This window comes from Crocodylus porosus, unplaced genomic scaffold (assembly GCF_001723895.1).
Source record: "Crocodylus porosus isolate Cpor-Errol unplaced genomic scaffold, CroPor_comp1, whole genome shotgun sequence".
In the NCBI taxonomy this organism is placed as follows: Eukaryota; Metazoa; Chordata; order Crocodylia; family Crocodylidae; genus Crocodylus; species Crocodylus porosus.
The window spans coordinates 33,294,633-33,314,162 of record NW_017728906.1 but is presented as its reverse complement, the minus strand read 5'-3'; the positions used below and the strand labels follow the sequence as shown (position 1 = coordinate 33,314,162).

The following is a 19,530-nucleotide window of genomic DNA, read 5'->3' as shown; positions in this document are numbered from 1 at the left end:
GTTTCTGTTTGTAGCTAATTCCTCTCATTGATGCTGTGCTTAAAGAAACCAGATTACAAAATGGTTCATTGTTTTACCAAATGGCAGACACATTGAGCTCTTGGGAGATGAAGGCAGAAACTTTAAATGATGATGGCTCTGGTGAAGTTTTCCAGAGAGTATTGTTGAATTTTTGGGACAATCTTTTAAAATTGTGTGTTCTCCATGTTGATATGGTAGATGCTGATGAGAAATCTTTGGTTGCTATATCCTGCTTGTTACAAACTCTTCATAATCCAGAGAGCTCCATAAAACCAAGCAAACGGAAAACTATAAAAATTAGATTTACAGATGAAGATGAATCTGAAAAGAACTCTGAGTGCAGGAAGCCTACTGAAGTGACAAATAACAGTGAATCTGAAATTCTGGCTGGCCCTCCACACATTTCACTTCTAAGAAAACAGTCGTTAGAAGATTTGGTCTGTAGACTTGCTGAACTGAGTATTGTATACATCAATGAACAAAGGTCTGATCAGCACTTAAAATTTCTCTCTGCTCTGCTTGGCTCCTTTTCTTCAAACAGAGTATTTCAGGTACTGTTAGAACAAGAAAATGAAAATACCATGCAGGCGGTATCCCACAAAGATGTAAAACCACAACAAGAAAACCCATCCATACAGTTTTTGCATCAGAAAGTAATAACTTGGTTAAAGGAAGACTGGAGGAAGGACACAGACTTTCTAGTTGATATTTTGTATAGCATTCTGAATTGTTGTCACAGTAGTACAGAGAGAAAAAGTATTCTTGATGATTTGACTAAGGTATGTATTTTATTTTTTTACTTTGCCAGTAGAAGAATTTGTCGTAATGATTAACTGTGATAGAGCTAATTGCTATTTTTGAATTATAGCTGTTTCTTAGTTTGAACTATGTCAGATTAATACATGTTTTGGATATGTCTGACAAAGGGAAATGCCCTTAGGAGAACTACCATTAGAATATTAGAAAATGGGTTATGACAAATGTGCATCTCAGACTTGATTTTATCTAGGAACAAAGAGCTTCCGAGCAGCACATCATTTTCAGTATATTATTTATCACATTCTTTATACAGCGTGGCACAACATTATTGACCTTCAGTTTTTTCATCACAGCCATTTCCTATTTTGACAGAGGCACAGGGGTCAGGAGAAAAATTGTAATGCCATACAGTTAGGCACCATAGCACTTACATTCACAGAGTACTGGCTTCAGTATGATCAGTCATAACTATGGGAATAATCTTTATTTACTACTCAAACTTGACAGTATGCAACATCTTTATACATTAAAATTAGACAATAAGTAGTAAAAGTATTGTATAAGCATTCCAATCCCAGTGAAGTCTTATTAACTGTATCTCTGTTCATTTTTTTTCCACTAGATGGATCTGAAATGGAACATCTTTCTTCAAATAATTCAAAAGGTATTTCTTTCAGCAATTTGTTTTTGAATGCAGAATTTGGGATACTTGCCTTCTTTCAATTTTGAGAAGTTATGGTAAATGGCAGATTGGTTTAATTTTAAAATCTAGCAGTGTTTCTACCTAAAGTTAAGAATACTATTTATTTCATTTTTAATGGAGTATCTCTAAGGAGTTCTGGCTTCATGGCACTAGTATTTCTTTTGATCCACAGAGTGTGCACTCATTGTCCCCATCTAAGCTCTCTTCTTTCAGCCTAATTTCTGATCTAGTAGGACTTTTTGCCCATTCATATGTTTGGGTTTCAAGTGGTCAGGAGGAAAGGGTATTAATACAATTGGTGATGGTTATTGTTATGTGAATTCAACTCCTCAAACACCATCAACTTGTGCACATGAGCTTTAGAAACAGATACTTAAATTGAGACACTATTCAGAACCCCATGATGTACTGAAAACTATGAATCAGGTTATCCAATTTTTTAGGCATTTTCTATATCTTTCTTTGCTATATTTCGGACACTAATACAATGCCTGGGAAGTAAGGAAGTATTATTATTATTATTCCTGTCTTTATACATGGGCAGGAGTGGAGGCACAGAATGTAAGCAACTTGCCTGAGGTGATGAGTGTAGATTCTAGCACAGCTGGGATCATTTAGTTCACTGTTCAGTGCTTTAACCACAGTATTCACCTTAATGAATACCTCACATTTTAAAAATACTTCCCATTGTTTATCATTGTATTATTAAATTGGTCCATCACCTAACAGAATCATTTTTTCTTTGTGTGTAATTTGCAGAGATGTGGGGCAAAAATTGTTCTAGTGCTTTATTTTTCTGTGGGAAATTTTCCATTAGTAAAAATGTATTGCTTCATAAAATCCATTAGTAACAATGAATGGATGCCAATACAATATTGGGCAAGCATGCCAGTTTCAAAGCTGTAATTAATGTTTTTTCTGGTGATTATCCCTAGGAAGTGAGAGAGAGCGTATATATATGTTTTATTGATTTGTAAACAGGAGGGTAAATATACTCACATAATAATCCAAACCAAAAATCAGGTTATGAATTCACCTAACTGGCTGTGCAGGTCAAATCAAAACCAAAGCATGGCATATCATGCACATTTCTTTGGGTGTTTTAAAATTAATATCAAGTTTTCAGTGCCTTCATTTTTTCCTTAAATTTTAAACAAACAGTGTAATGGAAGTATATGCTTTTGTGTATTGTCTTTACATTTTTACAACTATTCCAATAAAAAAAAAAATCTTTCCACATAAAGTTTTGAATTTGTTTGAATATAACATTTAAGCCATATTAAGCATGCTGTACTTATTTTTTTTTCCTAATCAAATATTTCTGTCCAAATACTTGCGGCTATTGGGACATAAAATTAACATGGGGGTACATATTTAGTAAACACAAATAAAAATAAGTCAAACATGCCAAATCAGTTCACGCTGTATTTAGGGCATTGGAAAATTTTCTGGAAAACCCATGTCTCTTGTAATCTGGCATCTTAGAAAAAAAAATCAGCATTTCTTCAAATAACTTACAGTTTTTAAAGTATAGGCATGGAATATTATCTCTGAAGACTGCATAGTAATCTTGTGCCCTTAGAGTTACCATATTTTCCTCAAGTAAAGGTCTGGAAATGTGACAGTGGGGAGCAGTGGCAGAGTTAATTGCCACAGTTCTGAGTGTCATGGCAATTAACACTGTCACCACTCCCCTGCCACGAAATTTCCGGACCCATGGAGTCTTCCCCTTTCCCGCAGTCTCATGACATGACCCTGTGTGCTGGCTCAGTCTGGTGTGGGGGGTCATTCCATGGCTGGACCCAGTGTGAGGGCTCAGACCTGGCTTCCTAGTTGATACTACTCAGTACTGTACTTGTACTACAAGGTAAAAATTCTTTGTCTTCAAGCTGTCTTTTAACAACAGGGTGTGTTTTATATTCCAGGGCATGCCAAATATTAGAAAATGTGGTATTAGCCTCAAAATGGTTACTTAGAGTTCTTTTATTTTCCTTGTAATTTAGGCATGCTCAAGCTCAGTTAAACACTCGTTAGTCTGTGATTGGCTGAAAGGGGACATACTCGGAGAAAAGCTTGTAATGTTAGTAGATGATCTGTGCTATGTGGGATTAAAAACTACTACATCCTTGTCAGAATCATACTCTTCAGAAAAGTGGACCCTCTTGAGCTTGGTGTTGTCGCAACATGTTAGGAATGGTAAGTCTATTTATACTTTGGGGATTGGGTGAACTTCCTGAGGCTTTTCCAGAAATCCTATTTCTACTTCATACCTCCTTCTCTGTTTGCTAGAGCTGATTTAATCACATCCTGTTAACTTCATCTACTCTAACTGGCAGTGGTCAGTTAATATGCTTTCCCTTCCATCTCTCTGGTAGCAGAACCAGCATTTATCTTCTTTCTGTAGAATTTCCAGCAGTTGTATTTTTCTTCAGTGTGTTGGCTAGATTTAGTAACAGATAATGCTGCAGAATAGGTATGTTGCGAAGATCATCAGTATTAAAGCTTATTGTTAGAGGTCCATGATAAATACTTATGAACAGTTTATATGCCCATGTTCTAGAATGGGTGGGTGTTCATTAGGGGTGCACCAATAAAGATTTTTTGGGATGATACTGATGGCCAGTTATTAACAAGCAATATTGGCCAATATTGATCTGATTGTTTATATGCAGCTTGGAGAGCACCATCTGGCTGGTAAGTCTGTTGTGAGGGAAGGGGCATGGGGCACAGATCAAGGTCCCTGTGGTGAGGGAGGGAGTGGGGCTAGGGCTAGGGCAGGCACTGCCCAGCCAGGGTGGGGCAGGGTGTAGGATGGAGCTAGTGGCTCTTCCTGGTGGGAGGGCTGTGCTTGGGGTTGGCAACAGCGATGTTTGGAGGGAGGGGGCTATGGCAAATTCTGGGGTGTCCACAGCCCACTTCCTCCCTCCTAGTGATGTAATCCCCTCCCTCCCAGTGTCACCACCACCAGCCCTGAGTGCAGCCCCGGCCCAGACCCACCCCCGCCAAGCCTGGCACTGCCTGCAGCAGCAACCCACCCTTGCCCTGTGTACAGGTCCAGGTGGCACATGCCCCCCATGGCTCCCCTGGGGTGTGCATAGCAGTGGGATCTATCTCCTACTCCCTGCATCCCCCAGATGTTGCAGCTGCAGGCATGTGGTATTTATCAATGGAATTATCGGCCATGTCAGCCAAAAAAAGCCGATTGCCAATTATGTCAGTTTTCCTTTTATTGGTGCTGATAGGATATGGACCAGTGTATTGGTGCATCTCTAGAGTTCGTGAAACTCATATTTGCTATGGGGTCCCCGAGTCTTTTCTGGGAAATCTGCTCAGCTGTCTGTAGAAATTGAGCCAGCTTGAAAGCCCAAATGCTGCACTGCAGGGCTGATTGTTTGCCTTATTGGGAATGAGGGTCAGTGTAATAGATGGCTGTAGAGGTATGACTGCTATAAACCATTTGTTTTATGCAAAGGATGGTACAAGAAGCTTCACCAAAAATTTGTTGTATGCGTTTCATTAGGCCTAAGGTGAAGATACAGAAGCTTTACCATGTATAGAAATGAAGCTGACTTCCCTTTAAATCAATTTGATATTTGTGAATGAGAATCTTGAAAATACTTATTAGAGTTTGCTGAATTTCACATTATCCTACTTGCCATAGAAGAACTGTAAAAATGTCTCGTCTTTTTCCCCCCCCCCCACTCTTCTACCCCCTACCCTTCCATCCTCCCAGAGTTCTTGATTGGTGAAATTTATGTCGAAAGGATTATTGATAAGCTTCAAGCAGCTTTGTCTAAAGCTAGGGATCTTTCTGAAGCTGGAAATACTGAACCTTCGGTATCTTTCATCTGTGATGTAGCCTCCAGCTTTTTCAGTTCTGTTAAAGGTTGCTTGCTGATGCCATCCTCAGAAGATTTGTTATTCACTATTTTTCAGTTGTGTGCACAGAGCCAGGATACTACACATTTGCCAGGTAAGCAAAACAAAATTTTATTTGCAAACCAAAATCTGACTTTGAAACGCACATTTCTATAATTGCATTTGTTGGTTTGCACTGAGGGTTGAATCTCAAGGCAATAGGAAAAAGAAAACTTTTTGAAGAAAATATAGCACATTACTTTCATAATAGCCCTGTAAAGCCAGATCAGTAGTTCATACCTGGTGGGACATGACCCCCAGGTGGTCATGTAAGATGGCTAGTTGGCAGGTGAGGGGAGCATCTAAAGGAGATTGAAAATTGCTTTGCAGTCTAGAGAAGATCTTTGTAAAGCACATAGGGTTTGCTCTGCTCACCTGCTCCTTTTTCCAGCCTCCCTACACTTCCAGTTTCTCACCTGCCATGACTTTATTGTATGTTGTTGGGGAGTGGGGAGTACTTTGACCAGTAGCAGTCTCGCAAGTAGCCTGGTCTTATCTGATCAGGCCAGTCACTCTACCTGAGTCTCTTGTCCAGCCATGGTCACAGAGTGCTCTCCCTTCCAAGCATTGCTCCTACTGGTTTCTTAGGGCTTGTTAGGGCTTCAGCTATCATAGCCTATGCCCCCTTTTCCTCTCTGGCTGCGCCTTGCCTTGGTCCAATGATTTAAGATCTCAGCTTCTGGGGGTATTGGCCGGCCTTGACAGCAGTCCCGTCCCTCCTGGGGTTCTGTCTCCGTATCATAGTTTCTGCCTCACAGCTTGGGGCTGTCTCCTGGTCCCTAAAAGCAGGGGGCACACCCCAACACCCTTGCTCATGGCCTTCTCTACCCCTGTAGCCACAACCTGATCCTTCAGTCACAAGTCCAAATTGAACAAAAACACAAGCCAGTTGCTTCAAAAAGAAATTCAGTAGTTTTCCTCCTTGGATAAATGCTGCCTGTAGGCCTTACCTGCTTAGGAGCCTTCCTCCCTGGCTCCTCTGGGCAGGCTAGGTGCCCATCTTCCTCCAGGAGCACCCATGCTGCGAAGCTTGGAGATTTGTAAGTCTCCTGGTATCCCTCCTAAATCTCCTAACCCAGCCTTCTCCTGGTCATCTGACTGGGTTCACTGCATCCAGTGACCATGTACAACCTGTTGCTTATCAGCTGCTTGGTCTGATCTGTCCCAGGTTTGTCATACCTGCACTGATTTTTGTAACTGCCTACTCTATCAAGCCCTACTAGTAACAGGGACAGGGGTTCCCTGTTATAATTTTGCTTGCTATACACCTCACAATTCAAGACCTGTTATTTTCTGGAAACCTCAGTACCTCAAAGCACATAAAAAGTAACATTTGTCTCTGGTCGAACTTGTTAGAAACATGTTGTGCCCATGTCTAAAAAAATTAGCAATATTTTTTCGCCACAAAGTTTAGCGTACATAACTCCTGCATAACACCTTTAAGTTGGAGGGAGGTGGACTTCATCAGAGGATGTGCCTTTTGCTTTCCCTGTGAAAACCTGTTAAAATTTGGCCAAGCTATAAACCTTTTGTGTAGGGGAAGGGATGGGACAACCCACTGTTGACTTGCCAGAACTTTGCAGCTAAGTCCCTGAAGAGTCTAGACACGTGAGGCATGCTGCAGTCCAGGGTCAAGCAGGATTTACCTTGCACTTGAAGATCTAGGCTGCTACAAACTGGCTTTGGTCAAAACAATGGAACTGAAAACAGAAAATCTGGGCATTAATTGGAGATGGAAACTAGAGGACTGGGACTGGAGTGGGAGCCAGTGGGTAAGGGAGAGACTGGTCAGTTGAGTAGCCAGTAGACAAGACTGGGACTGGGAACCAGCAGGCAGGGAGAAGATTGGTTGGAAAAAGTAACTAGGCTTGGTATGGGAAGCCTGAGAATTGGAAACTGTTCGTTCACTGGGGAGAAGAACAGAACTGGACTGAGGAGTTGTGGATGGGGAAAATCGGAGTCTTAGGGGGCATAGGGCAGAATGGGTTGGGCCTGCAAGGAATGGGTAAAAAGGGTCTGTGAGCTTATAGCGCACATCTCTTCAAAGCTTGAAACAGAACCCATGATTACTGAGTTTTGCCACTTCTCAATTGTCAGCAAATATCATTTGGAATTGCTGGTTAAATGGCTTATCTACTATGGTTCTAGTTTTATGTGAAGACTGAAAACCTAGTATGGCTAAGTTAGTGAAGGCCCATGGTTACAGCCCCACTTGATGACTTGACAGGGCGCAAAGTTAGTAGCTAAAAAGTATTTAAGATCACCTGTGATTTTTTTTGTTCATATGCATTATCTCCAGTCTTTAGTTACATACTGTTTTTTCCATAGAATTCCTGCCTCATTCTTTCCAGAGGATAGACCTGGGAATTAATTAGGGTTGGGTAGTAAAGACACTATGGTCTGTGATAGAATAAGAAAGAATTATGCTGGGGGTTGCAGAAAAAGAAAGGATGTACTCCTGGCTTATTGAATGCTGTCTAGGATACTGTTTCCCAACCAGTGTGCCACACCACAAAAGTGTGCTGTCAGAAATGAACAGGTGTGCTGTGGAATTTTGCCATAGCAGTGAGCTACAATAGATATGAGGATGGGGGAATGCCTTAACAGGTGTGCCGTGGAAAATTTTTATTAATGTAAGTGTGCCTTGGGGCTGGAAAATGTTGGGAAACACTGGTCTAGGAGAATTAGATTCTATCTCTGTCTCAGTCTCAGTTCTTAGGGGACTCTGGACTATCCTAGGAGCAGGTCACTTAGAGTTTTTCCTAGTGGTTATTAATTTAGGATTCTTCATTTCCTTGGTGACTGATTTCAGACCTTCAGGTCTGACTTAAATAATGCACTTGCCATTGCTTTTTGCTCATTGGGGGATTTTTTTTTCCTAAAGACAGCTGTTTGATCAAGACAATCCCATTTCAAAAGTAACCATTCAGAACAGAAACTTGTATACAGCATGGCATTGAGCAGTTAAATTTAAATGGTCTGTTTTTTGGGGGGGGGACTTGTTTTCAGATTTGCTTGTGCGTAAATTAAGGCATACCTGGTTGTCTGGCATGAATTCACTTGTGCATCAGCTGGGCCTTCTGCAGAAACAGAGCACCTTCTTGCAAAAATCTGCATTGTGGGTCAAGAATCAAATTCAGTTTTCCCCTTTGGACATTAAAAGGTAAGTATTTGCAGTTTAGGTCTCTTCATATTTGAGTATTGCCCCAGAGAATCAAAATTGATATTTTCACTGCTTCTATCCTGTATTTTGTACTAAAAAATTAAGATACTTGTTTTCTGTTCATGGGGAGAAGCAAGTGTGATCCAGAAGGCATAATTGAAAGCCATGTATGCTGAAATGAAGTATGTTCTTGTCACCTGATGGCTTAGTTAACATTTATTTTCCTTTTCTCAGCCTTGAGGTGTTGATTTCTGCCATACATGATTTGCTGACTAAGCTACTAGAAACTGGTCAACTTTCTGGTTATCTTCTGGGGGCATATATTGGATATATTACTCCAAACATCTCTGAATGGGAGAAGTTGAGAGAGTCTTTATCCACTGAGGTAAGAAAGTGACAGCATCTTGAAAGTCATTGCACAGAGAAATTGTTGCTATTGAATAGTATATACGCCCTGGATTTCTTTATCTGCAGTCAATTAGAGGGAGCCCCTGCTTAATGCTATTTTGCTTAGCTCTGTTTTGCTATGATGATCGTTTTACATTGATACCTGATTCCACTTGGCGCTCAGTGAGTTTTGTTATAATGCTCATGGTCACCATCTTGATTTGTCAGAAACTTTTGGTTTCACTTAACGCTATTTCAGCTTCACAAGATTATCAGGTCCAGCCTCCCTGCGCTTATGTCTAATCTAAAGCGGTCTTCTAGCAATTTATGACCAGTTGATGGTTTGAGTTTTTTTAATCTGACTAAAAAAATCTAGTAAAACAGTGTTGCTAAATGCACAGAGCCAGGTAAAAAAATTAAAATACATATACAGTAATTTTTTTTTTTGGTAATAGATGTGCAGTTTTCAGATGGATGTGGGTTTTGTTTTGTTTTTTTTTTTTTGAAGTTATGAACAGCTAGTAATAAGTTTGTTGGTCATAAAATTGAAGTTGTGTGTGTTCGCACGCGTGCACACACACAAAATTATATAATTTCAATTGTGTGTGTAATATTCTAGTATTTATAAAAGCCTAAGTCTGTCTGTCTGTTTATCCGTAATGCTTTATTAGCACTCTGATTGGCTGACGGAAATAGTGAACAAACTTATTAATGGCCAACAAACCTATTAATGTCACTTTAAGTAACATTTAAATTCAAAATTCCCCACAAAGTTAGGAAAATACTTAAAAATTTATATCTCTAACAATGGCACTTAAATATGGACATCTCTTTTCCCCCTGTTCATTGTACAGTGGTTACACAGACCTCTTTTGGAAGGAAGACTGAGTATGAACCATGAACATTCAGGAGCAAATGTTAAACTGTGTGGTACAATTAAACTTCCAAGCCATCTGTGCACTGGAGCATTATTAAGCAAAATAGTCCTGTTTGTCCTGGAAAATGGGGTGGCTTTTGAAAATCATGATGTTGAAAGAAAGAAAATGGATGGTATAAGTAAGTAAAAATGTTAAAATGACAAGTGATTCATTACTATACTATCCATGTAAACCAAATTGTGTTAATAGTTTAAAGTTGCTGTTAAAAGTTTTGGCTTATAACTGAAATCATTGTACTCTTAGCCAGTGTTGTTCTGCTCCTGTTTTAAATGTAGAAGTATCTTTAAGAACAGTGTCCATGTATCTAGAACATAATGGCTGTTTTTGTTTGTATTCATGTAACCTCAAAAACAGCTTACACTAACGCAGTAAAAATTGTTGTTTGCCAACAGACTGAAATACTTTGTAAGTGCAAAACATTTAACAGGGAGTGTATCTGTTCTAGCAAATCTGTGTACTCAGACTGTTAGGGATGAAATTGGAGAGACCTTGAGTAGTCATTTTTTCTTTCTTAACTATTCTATTTGTCCTTCCCATTTGGCTTGCTTATTTTTAACTGTGGAGTAACTTATTTTCACATTCTTAGGAAAGACAAGGCAATTGACATTTTTGCATATTATGAGATAGCAGTGGCTACTCTCAAAGTTCATTCTCTGTTGCTATGAAGAGAAATATGGATCTGGTTTTCATAGAGAAAATGAAGGAAAACAGAGAGACAATAACTTAAGAGCTTGCTTCCAACTTCAGCCTTGGGTTAATATCCCAGACTGAGTATTCTGTAGGGGACATAAACATATAGTCATAAGAATTCTTGCCATACCTATTTTTAATAGTGCCTAAGCACCTAGATTTGTTAATAATAATTTATTTTAGCAATTTAATAAACTCAAATGATATAATAATGATATATTTTATATAAAGTTATAATGTAGTATTAGGCATCCAGCCTTTTCCTTTTAGTCCCTGATATTATGTGCAAGTGTAAACATTTTTATTATGATTTGCAAAGACCCTTCAAAATATAAGCAGAGATTTCCCATTTATATAGTGCAGATATTGAATAGATACTGTCACTGGTTTGATTAGTTGCAGAACTGCTGTACTCATTGCAGTGGATTGAAGAACTTGAGAATCCTCCTTGCCTGCTCCTTGAATTCCTTAATATGCTTCAAGTAATGAATATTACATATGAGAAGTTAAGTGCACTTAGTAATAAAATCAACCTTCTGCAAATATTATTTAACAGGTGGGTAGAAATTATGAAATACTTTATAATACTTAATTCTGGCTTTGCCTTTGTTTTATATAGTGCAGGGCTGTCCAACTTCTGAGTGACCAGTGGCTGCATGTGGGCTTCCCCCAAACTGCACTGTACAGTAGACCCCCTGGCCTCGTAGGCTGCCTGGCCTTCCTGGCCTCAGGGGCAGGGGCAGGAAACAGAAGCTGGAGGAGGGATGGTGGGGAGCCTGAAGATTCCAGTGGCAGCAACACAGAACCAGTGGGAGGAGTGGTGCTTGGACTGGAAACCCAGGGCTCATGAGTTAAATTTGAGAGGGCTGTCAGATGGACAGCCTTAATGTATTGTATTAAAAGCTGTCACTTTATGGTGTGATTTTAAGTCTCTCTTCCTTCATCAGATCTTAACCTAGTGACCTGTATTTGTGTAGGCGTAAATTTAACAAGTTCTTATTTTCCCTTCTGCAGATCAAAAGAGAGTGGAAGACTTTGGTCCTTAACCATGGCTAAGTTAATCAAGACAGACAGTATTGCAGCCTGTCAGATAAGAGATCTATATAAGACGACTGATGGGTAATATAATACTGGAGATTGTAATTTCTTTGTGGGGAAAACAGTGATAATGCTATGTTGCAACTGGTCCTGATAAATGAAATGTGTGTAATAGATGCATTTTAGAATTCATACATATAGTGTAAAAGAGAAACCATTTTCATGTACATAATCACCCTAACAGAAGCAGAATATGAAACCATTCTGTTGAATCCATGATTCCTGTGAACTAATTTTCATTTTACTGATGATAAACCTAATTTTATTTCCAAATTTCATGAATGGTACCTTGCTTCTGTGAACAGGTTTTTCCCATTAACAGAAGGCAACTTGCACACAGTTCAGTCCCTGTCTCCATTTTTACTTGAGGATGAAAAGGAAGAACTTGTCATCCAGTGCACTGCTAAACTTATGGCATGCATGGAAACAGAGCTCTCCAGTACTGATGGTTAGTAACTTAACTCTGTGTTCTTCAGATAATAAAGACTAAAAATCCACATTAACTTCTTTGTAGTAATGCTTGCTATTTGATAAGGCAGGAGTGGATTATAAACAATATTAATAGAACTTAAGTTAGTATCTTTGTTTTAGTTGTATATGATAGTCCTTGCTAGCTTTATAAACATGTAGGTTCAACATATGATCAGTAAATAAAATGATACCTGACAATAAAGTTTTAAGTATATATCTTATATAGAGAACTGAAAAGTAAAGGACTTAGACCAAGAGATTTAGCGTTATTAATAAACATGTAAGACTTTTTAGAAACTGAATATAGAATATCCATAGAACAACATTTCCTCGGCTCTCTAGCTGAGCATTTTGAAATTGACACTGTAAACACTTGGGAAGCATGAACTTTAATCCTGGTTAAGGTGTAAACCGGTTAAGCAAATGCTTCAATCTTTCTACTCCAGTAGATCCCCTTTCCATGCCCCAACTTCCCTCCTTCCCCTCTGGTCATCAGCTGGTATATACCTGAGTAGCTTACCCCTTGGTGAGATTTTTAATTAATGTGTTCTGAGATTTCTTACTTCACTACGGGCGCATCTACACATTCATTAATGCATAGTAGTTGCTGTAAATTTAGTTTAGTACTTAATTATACACAGTACTGTGCTATTCACAGTAGTGTCAGCAGAATTTTTTTTGAAGCTTACTGTGCGGTAACCTAATAACACTGTACAGTAGTGTATTAGCATGGCTTTTGACCAGCCCACTACTGCACAGTGTTATTAGGCTACTACGCAGTAAGCATCTCATGTAGACGTGTCCACTGAAGAATATATTTGGGCCACTACAGCCTGGCCTGTGAAATTTGAGTAGTGAACAGGGAAGGGGGTGCTTAGATCTTACCTTGGCTGTGGAGATCATTGTATTACTTTGGTCTGTCCTCTGACCAGAGAGTTGGTGCTTTAGCCTATTCTTGTTTTTTGCTTCTGCTTTTCTAGACACTGCTGCATGGGACAGTAGGCATGAGGCAAGCTATAGGTTATGCTCTGTATCTTAATTTACTTTCTGAATGAATTGGTAACGCTTTGTAAACGCAAATGTATGAGGTATATACTCTCAACATGCAACCACAGTGATGTGGTTAATCATTCTGATTTTCTTGGTATTGTACTTGAAGAAACATACTTGTTCTCCAGAAAGCATTAGATCCATGGAATTTTTTGTCATCTTTTAAAATGGCAATTGTTTTAAAGAGAGTAGAGCAGCAGTAAGATTTAATTGTTAAAATAAACAGTGGGCTTTCATGAACATCCACTGCACGCATTACTTTTCTAATTTCTGTATGCATTACTTTTCTAGTTTGTTATTAAATCTATAGGTTAACATACTACTTTCATTTTAAATCTGGTATGAAACAAACATTTCAGTTGGGAGCTTAGTATATCAGGCATCCAGCCTGCTATGCTTATGCATTTTCTGTTCTGTTTTTTTACCCTTAACTATGTAAACTGTGTTTACATGTTAACTATGTAAACTGAACATTGCATGAAGTTATTTTCAGCATTTAATGGTATTCCTATACTATGACACTGGAATAACTACTTAAAGAAAGAAAGTTCAGAATAATGTACAAAATAACTTACTTTATGAAATACTGTTAAAGTTGGGTCAGAAGAGGTCTTAGAAAGTGGATATGTATTTCTGTCTTCTCTGTAGGGACTGTCTTGCCAATAGATACACAGTTCCTTTCATAATCATTAAGCCTGGCTTTTGGGATTTTCCATACTATAGGAGCATTTGGATTTCTTGCCATTTTAAACTCCTGCTTGACTAATGGTAACATTGATTGCCAAGGATTATTGTCTGGGATACTAAAGATAATAATAACTTGGAAAAAAGATAACGAGGACATCTTCCTTTTTAGCTGGTAGGTAACATTTGCTATGTGTTACGTTAAATAAAAAAAGCGGGGGGGGAACCAGTAGGGGGAAGGTTTTTAAAAAAGAAGAGGAGAGGCAGCCATTGAGGTCTGGGCTCTCAGGGCTTCATTGAAGTCATAATATGTGCATGCTGAGATACTGTCCCCTTAGTGTCTCTACAGTTTGATTCTCAAGCTTATGTATGATAGGTGAGAGACCTTAACTTCTAAGTATCTGAGCCGGATATATAGCACCTGAATCAGAACTATTCAAGGAATTTTAAGTTAAGTACATGTATGCATTTTTGCAGGGTTTTGGTCTTGGGTACTTTAAATTTTTGTTTCTCTCCTGTGAAGTGTTGAGCCATTAAGCAGTTTCTCTTGGCTTCTTTGGGAGATGCAGACTACGTGGCACTTTTGAAGATTAGATCACTTAGGTACCAAAATAAAGATTTAGCTACCTAAGTTTGCCCGTCATTTTTGAATATCTAACCAATGATTTAAGTGGCAGAGAATAAGTGCCTTAATTTCTTTGGAATTTAGCCATCTTGGGTTTCCTGTCAGGAGCCACATAATGGCACCATGAGAGACTGGTAAATTCCTTTAATTCCTGACTTGTTTGTCAAGTAGATAAACTAATGGGCACTTGCTGTTGGTTCCTGTGTGCTGACTAGTGTATTATGATGAGGAATTTGAGGACCTAACTGTCCTCATTGGGAAACTGAGCTCTGTGTGTACCATTTGTGTGCTTTTGTAAAGTGAATCTGAAGCCCTATAAGTTCTTGTTGAAATGTTAGTTGTGGAATATAGCAAACTGTAATTGCATGTAATAAATTCATTGATTTGCATGAGGTCATCATTTGAACTGTTAATTTCATGAGCAAAATGTTAAACTAGGGGATTGATCTAGAACATCAGAACTGCTGGTCTGTCTGCTTACAGGTTGGTTTCTCCTGTACCTGTTCCACAACTAGATGCATTAGGTTCCTATGTGACTACCTGCTTTTTAATATATAAATTAAGGGGGGAAAAAGCCCCAAGGGTTTTGGAAGCTCAGAGCTTGAGTTTAACCTAGGATGAGAGAGTAAGGCAAGAACAGTGATATTGTATTCCTCTATAGTATGCAAATAATTTGAAATTTTTGTTCTTTTGTTGCAGCAGTCTGAAAAAATCAAGTCCTCTGCTGCTTGGTTTCAATATAGAGGTGATGCGTTACCTTCCTTTATTGCTAAAACATTCCACAACTCCATTGGCAGACAATGAGTGGGATTTCATCCTGTGCTCCATGATGGCTTGGTTAGAGGTAAAACAACAAATATTGTCGTTAACCTGCTATATGTAGGGATCTCTGTAAATTGTGCCAGAAGTGCCCCCTGAAGCAGCACTTCTGATGTTTTTCTTTTTGCTGCTTGCTCTCCACTGACCCTGACTTGGCAGAGGGGCCCTACTGTCTAAGCAGTTTGCTGCTGATCTCTAGGGAGCCAAAAACCACAGCATATTTAAAACCTTTGTCAATTGGCCAGGAGAAAGTGCCAAAATGAAAAACATTAAAGAAGCTGCTGCAGGAGGCACTCCTGGCACAATTTATAGCGATTGCTTGCTATCTGTCCTTCAGCAGTGATGTTTAACCATGGTGCTGCACAGTATTAGCACTGCTAAGTATGCAAACACTTACATAATTCACAAGATAAACGACGAGATTTCAAATAGAAATCCTTGGTGTCAAAAACATTGCGACCGGTTGACAAATTTAAAATGTATTTCCAGTCGTTATTTTTTATGCACTGTAATAAATAAGTTTTTGGAATAGGGTGTTCCTAAATTCAGACAAATTATGGAGGAGTGCCTTGAGTCCAAAAAGGTTGACAACCACTGCAATGCTCAATCTTTTTGGCCAGTGGGTGGGCTGGATTGGCAGTGCCCAAGCCCTCCACAGACTAGATATGGCTGATAGTCCTGACCTGCCATGGAGCGGTAGTGGCAGGGCCCCATCAAGCCACATGGAGGTAGCAGAGGGGGCATCCTGGCTCAACCTGGAGTAGGGGTGGCCATGGCCCAGCTCCAGCCAAGCTGCATAGGGGGAAGTGGGCTTAATCCAGCCTTCTGGAGGGGAGGGGGCTTAAGGAGGTCCCAACCTGGCCCCACAGGGAAAGGGAGTGTGGTTCAGTCCCATTCAGCCCTGGGCAAGGGTTGTGGCCTGGCCTTTCTTGTCACGGGATGTGGGGAGGAAGGGGCATGACCTGTCCTCAGCCTATTGTGTGGGGCTTGGGGTTTTGGAATTTAGCAGTGGGGGAGTGTAGCTGTATTAGCATCGCTCCTCTGCTGCCAAGTTTCCCGATCTTTAGGGAGCTCTGTGGGCCAAATACCTATGGCTCCGCAGGCTGCATTTGGCCTTCTGGCCATAGGTTGAGCACCCCTGTATTAATCTACGTCACTTTCTTTTCCTTGTACTTGCGACAAAGAAGCAAAGAAATAGATATTTAAATTTTAATGCCTTCCTAACAGCAATTTTCATGCTTTCACGCAAAGCATGTTTTATACAATAAATGGATGGAGGATGTTGCATCGCCTGCCTTAGGAACTTTCTTATGACTTTACATTTGCATCTGTATGAGATGGAAGGCTGGATGTGAACGTAGTGGGTGACCTGGAGGGAGAGTGAGCAGGAAGGGGCAACAGATGAGGTGGTGTCATATTTCCTGAGAAATCAGGACGGTCGACTAGTTACCTCAGGTGCCTGTACACGAATGCACAGGGCCTGGGAAACCAGCAGGAAGAATTTGAAGTCTTTGAACAATCACAGAACTGTGACGTGATTGAAATAACAGAGACTTTGTGGGAGCTCGCATGCCTGGAGCACTGTTGTGGATGGGTACAAACTGTTCAGGAAGGACAGGTGGGGGAGAAGAGGACGAGGAGTTGCACTTTATGCAAAAAAGCCATATGATTGCTCAGAAACTGGAGATAGGCCTGTTGAAAGTCTCTGGGTTAGGGCCAGAGGAGAGAGCAACAAGGGTGATGTAGTGGTGGGGGGGTCTGCTATAGGTCACCAGACTAGGAGGAAGTGGTGGATGAGGCTTTCTTCAAGCAGCTAGTGAAAGTATCCTTATCACAGGGTTGGTTTTCATGGGAGACTTCAATCACCCTTGATATCTCCTGGGAGCACAATACAGCAGTGCAGGCAATCCAGGACATTTTTGGACAGTGTTGGGGACAGCTTCCTGATGCAGGTATTGGAGAGGCCAGTGGTGAGCTGTGTTCTTTGTGACCTGCTGCTCACAAACAGGGAAGAATTGGTGGCGAATGTAGTAGTGGATGGCAGCTGGCGTAGCAGTGACCACAAGACGATTGAGTTCAGGATTCTAAGGAAAGGCAGGATGGAGAGCAGCAGAGTAAGGACCATGGACTTCAGAAAAACAGATTCCAACTCACTCAGGAAACTGATGGGCAGGATCCCCTGGGAAGCCAGTCTGATGGGGACAGGAGTCCAGGAATGCTGGCTGTACTTTAAAAAAGCCTTACTGAGAGTGCAGGAACAAACCATCCCGATGTGCAGGAAGACTAGCAACTCTGGCAGAAGACCAGTTTGTCTTAGTAGGGAACTCTTCAGTGATTTAAATCACAAAAAGGAAGTTTATAAAAAATGGAAGGTTGGACAAACAACTAGGGAGGAGTATAAGAATATTGTTTGGGCATGCAGGGATGAAGGCAGGAAGGCCAAAGCACAGTTGCAGCTAGCAAGGGATGTGAAGGGTAACAAGAAGGGTTTCTATAAGTATGTCAGTAACAAGAGAAGGAACAGGGAAAGTGTGGGTTCCTTATTGAATGGCGGGGGAGGCAGCCTAGTAACAGAGGATACAGAAAAGACTGCAGTGCTCAATGGCTTTTTCACCCTGGTCTTCACAGCCAAGGTCAGCTCCCAGGCTACTGCACCAGACAGCACAGTTTGGGAAGGTGAACAACCACTCTGAAGTGCTTTGGGTTAGAATACAAGGCAGCCAAGGGGAAAGAGACTTAACGGTGGGAGTCTACTACGGACCACCCAACGAAGGGGAAGAGCTAGACCAGGAATTCTTAAGTCAGCTCACAGAGGTAGTGAAGTCAAAGGATATGGTTGTCATGGGAGACCTGGACTTTCCAGACATCTGCTGGGAAGAGCAGTCAGCCGGGTCTGACCGCTCATGTAGGTTCCTAGCCCAAATGCAGGACCTCCATCTAAGCCAGGAGGTGCACAGCCCCATCAGGGGAGACGTCTTGTTGGACCTGGAGCTGGCCACGGGTGACGACCTGGTGAGGGGGCTGCGGGTGCTCGACCAGCTGGGCGACAGCGATCATTGCCTGCTGGAATTCACCATCCAGCGCAAGGTGGCAAAGGCCTGCAGCAAGGCAGCAGCCCTAGATTTCAGGAGGGTGGACTTCAATGAGCTAAGCAGAATAGTTGGGGAAGTATTGCAGTCCCAGAGGGGAGGGGAGCCAGGTGTCCAAGGAGAGTGGTTGCTCCTTAAGGAGATGGTCCTCCAAGCCCAAAGGGAGGTAATCCCAACATGGATCAAAGGGAGCAGGAGGGCACATAAGCCCCCATGGCTCACCAAAAGCATCCGGGAATGTTTCCTAGCTAAAAGGGAGGTGTACACCCAATGGAAGGGAGGGGCCATCCCCTGGGAGGACTATACTGCAGTTGCTCAGAGATGCAGGGGGACAGTCAGGAAGGCCAAGGTGGAGATGGAACTGGGACTAGCTTCCTGGATCAAGGACAACAAGAAGTCCTTTTTTAAATACATAGGGGGCAAAAAGAAGGTTCTGGGTAATGTGGGTCCCCTGCAAGACACGCTAGGAAATTTTGGTCATCACACCATACGACAAAGCCAACATATTTAACGATTTCTTTGCCTCCATTTTCCTAAGCAGGGACCAGGGGAGGAGCACCTAGGCCAAGGGTTAGTGAGGAACTAGTTAGGGAACTTCTGGAGGGACTGGGTGTATTCAGATCAGCTGGTCTGGACAATCTCCACCCTCGAGTACTGAGGGAATTGGCTGGGGTCACTGCGGGACCCCTGGCACGGCTTTACAAGCAGTTGTGGTGCTCTGGTGGTACCAGAGGCCTGGAAGAGGGCCAATGTGGTTCCCATCTTCAAAAAGTAGAGGAAGGAGGACTCGGGAAACTATAGGCCAGTTAGTCTTACCTCAACCCTAAGCAAGCTTTTTGAGAGAATTATTCTGGCACATATCCACAAGGGGGCCAGCAGGGGAGATTATGCTTAGGGGCAACCAACACAGGAATATTAGCGACAGGTCCTGTCAGATCAACCTGGTGGCCTTCTACAACCAGGTCACCAAATCCTTAGATGCAGGGGTAGCAGTGGACATAGCCTTTCTGGACTTTTGGAAGACCTTCAACACTCTCTCACCCTGTTCTCATTAAGAAACTGGGGGACTGTGGTGTCGACACCCACACAGTCAATTGGGTTGCCAACTGGCTGGA

At 41.2% G+C, this 19,530-nt stretch overlaps 1 protein-coding gene across 1 annotated transcript in view; it reads left to right on the top strand.

Annotated features, from left to right (window-relative positions):
- The window catches only part of LTN1 (listerin E3 ubiquitin protein ligase 1), a 52,892-nt gene that overhangs the window by 13,168 nt on the left and 20,194 nt on the right, over window positions 1–19,530 (top strand). The window contains exons 10-21 of the mRNA XM_019528785.1: window positions 15–800; window positions 1,403–1,444; window positions 3,487–3,679; window positions 5,217–5,456; window positions 8,411–8,564; window positions 8,799–8,949; window positions 9,806–10,007; window positions 10,976–11,135; window positions 11,594–11,698; window positions 11,983–12,125; window positions 13,922–14,057; window positions 15,207–15,351. Of these exons, the coding sequence (XP_019384330.1) occupies window positions 15–800; window positions 1,403–1,444; window positions 3,487–3,679; window positions 5,217–5,456; window positions 8,411–8,564; window positions 8,799–8,949; window positions 9,806–10,007; window positions 10,976–11,135; window positions 11,594–11,698; window positions 11,983–12,125; window positions 13,922–14,057; window positions 15,207–15,351 (2,457 nt within the window). The remainder of the gene's footprint in view (window positions 1–14; window positions 801–1,402; window positions 1,445–3,486; window positions 3,680–5,216; window positions 5,457–8,410; window positions 8,565–8,798; window positions 8,950–9,805; window positions 10,008–10,975; window positions 11,136–11,593; window positions 11,699–11,982; window positions 12,126–13,921; window positions 14,058–15,206; window positions 15,352–19,530) is intronic.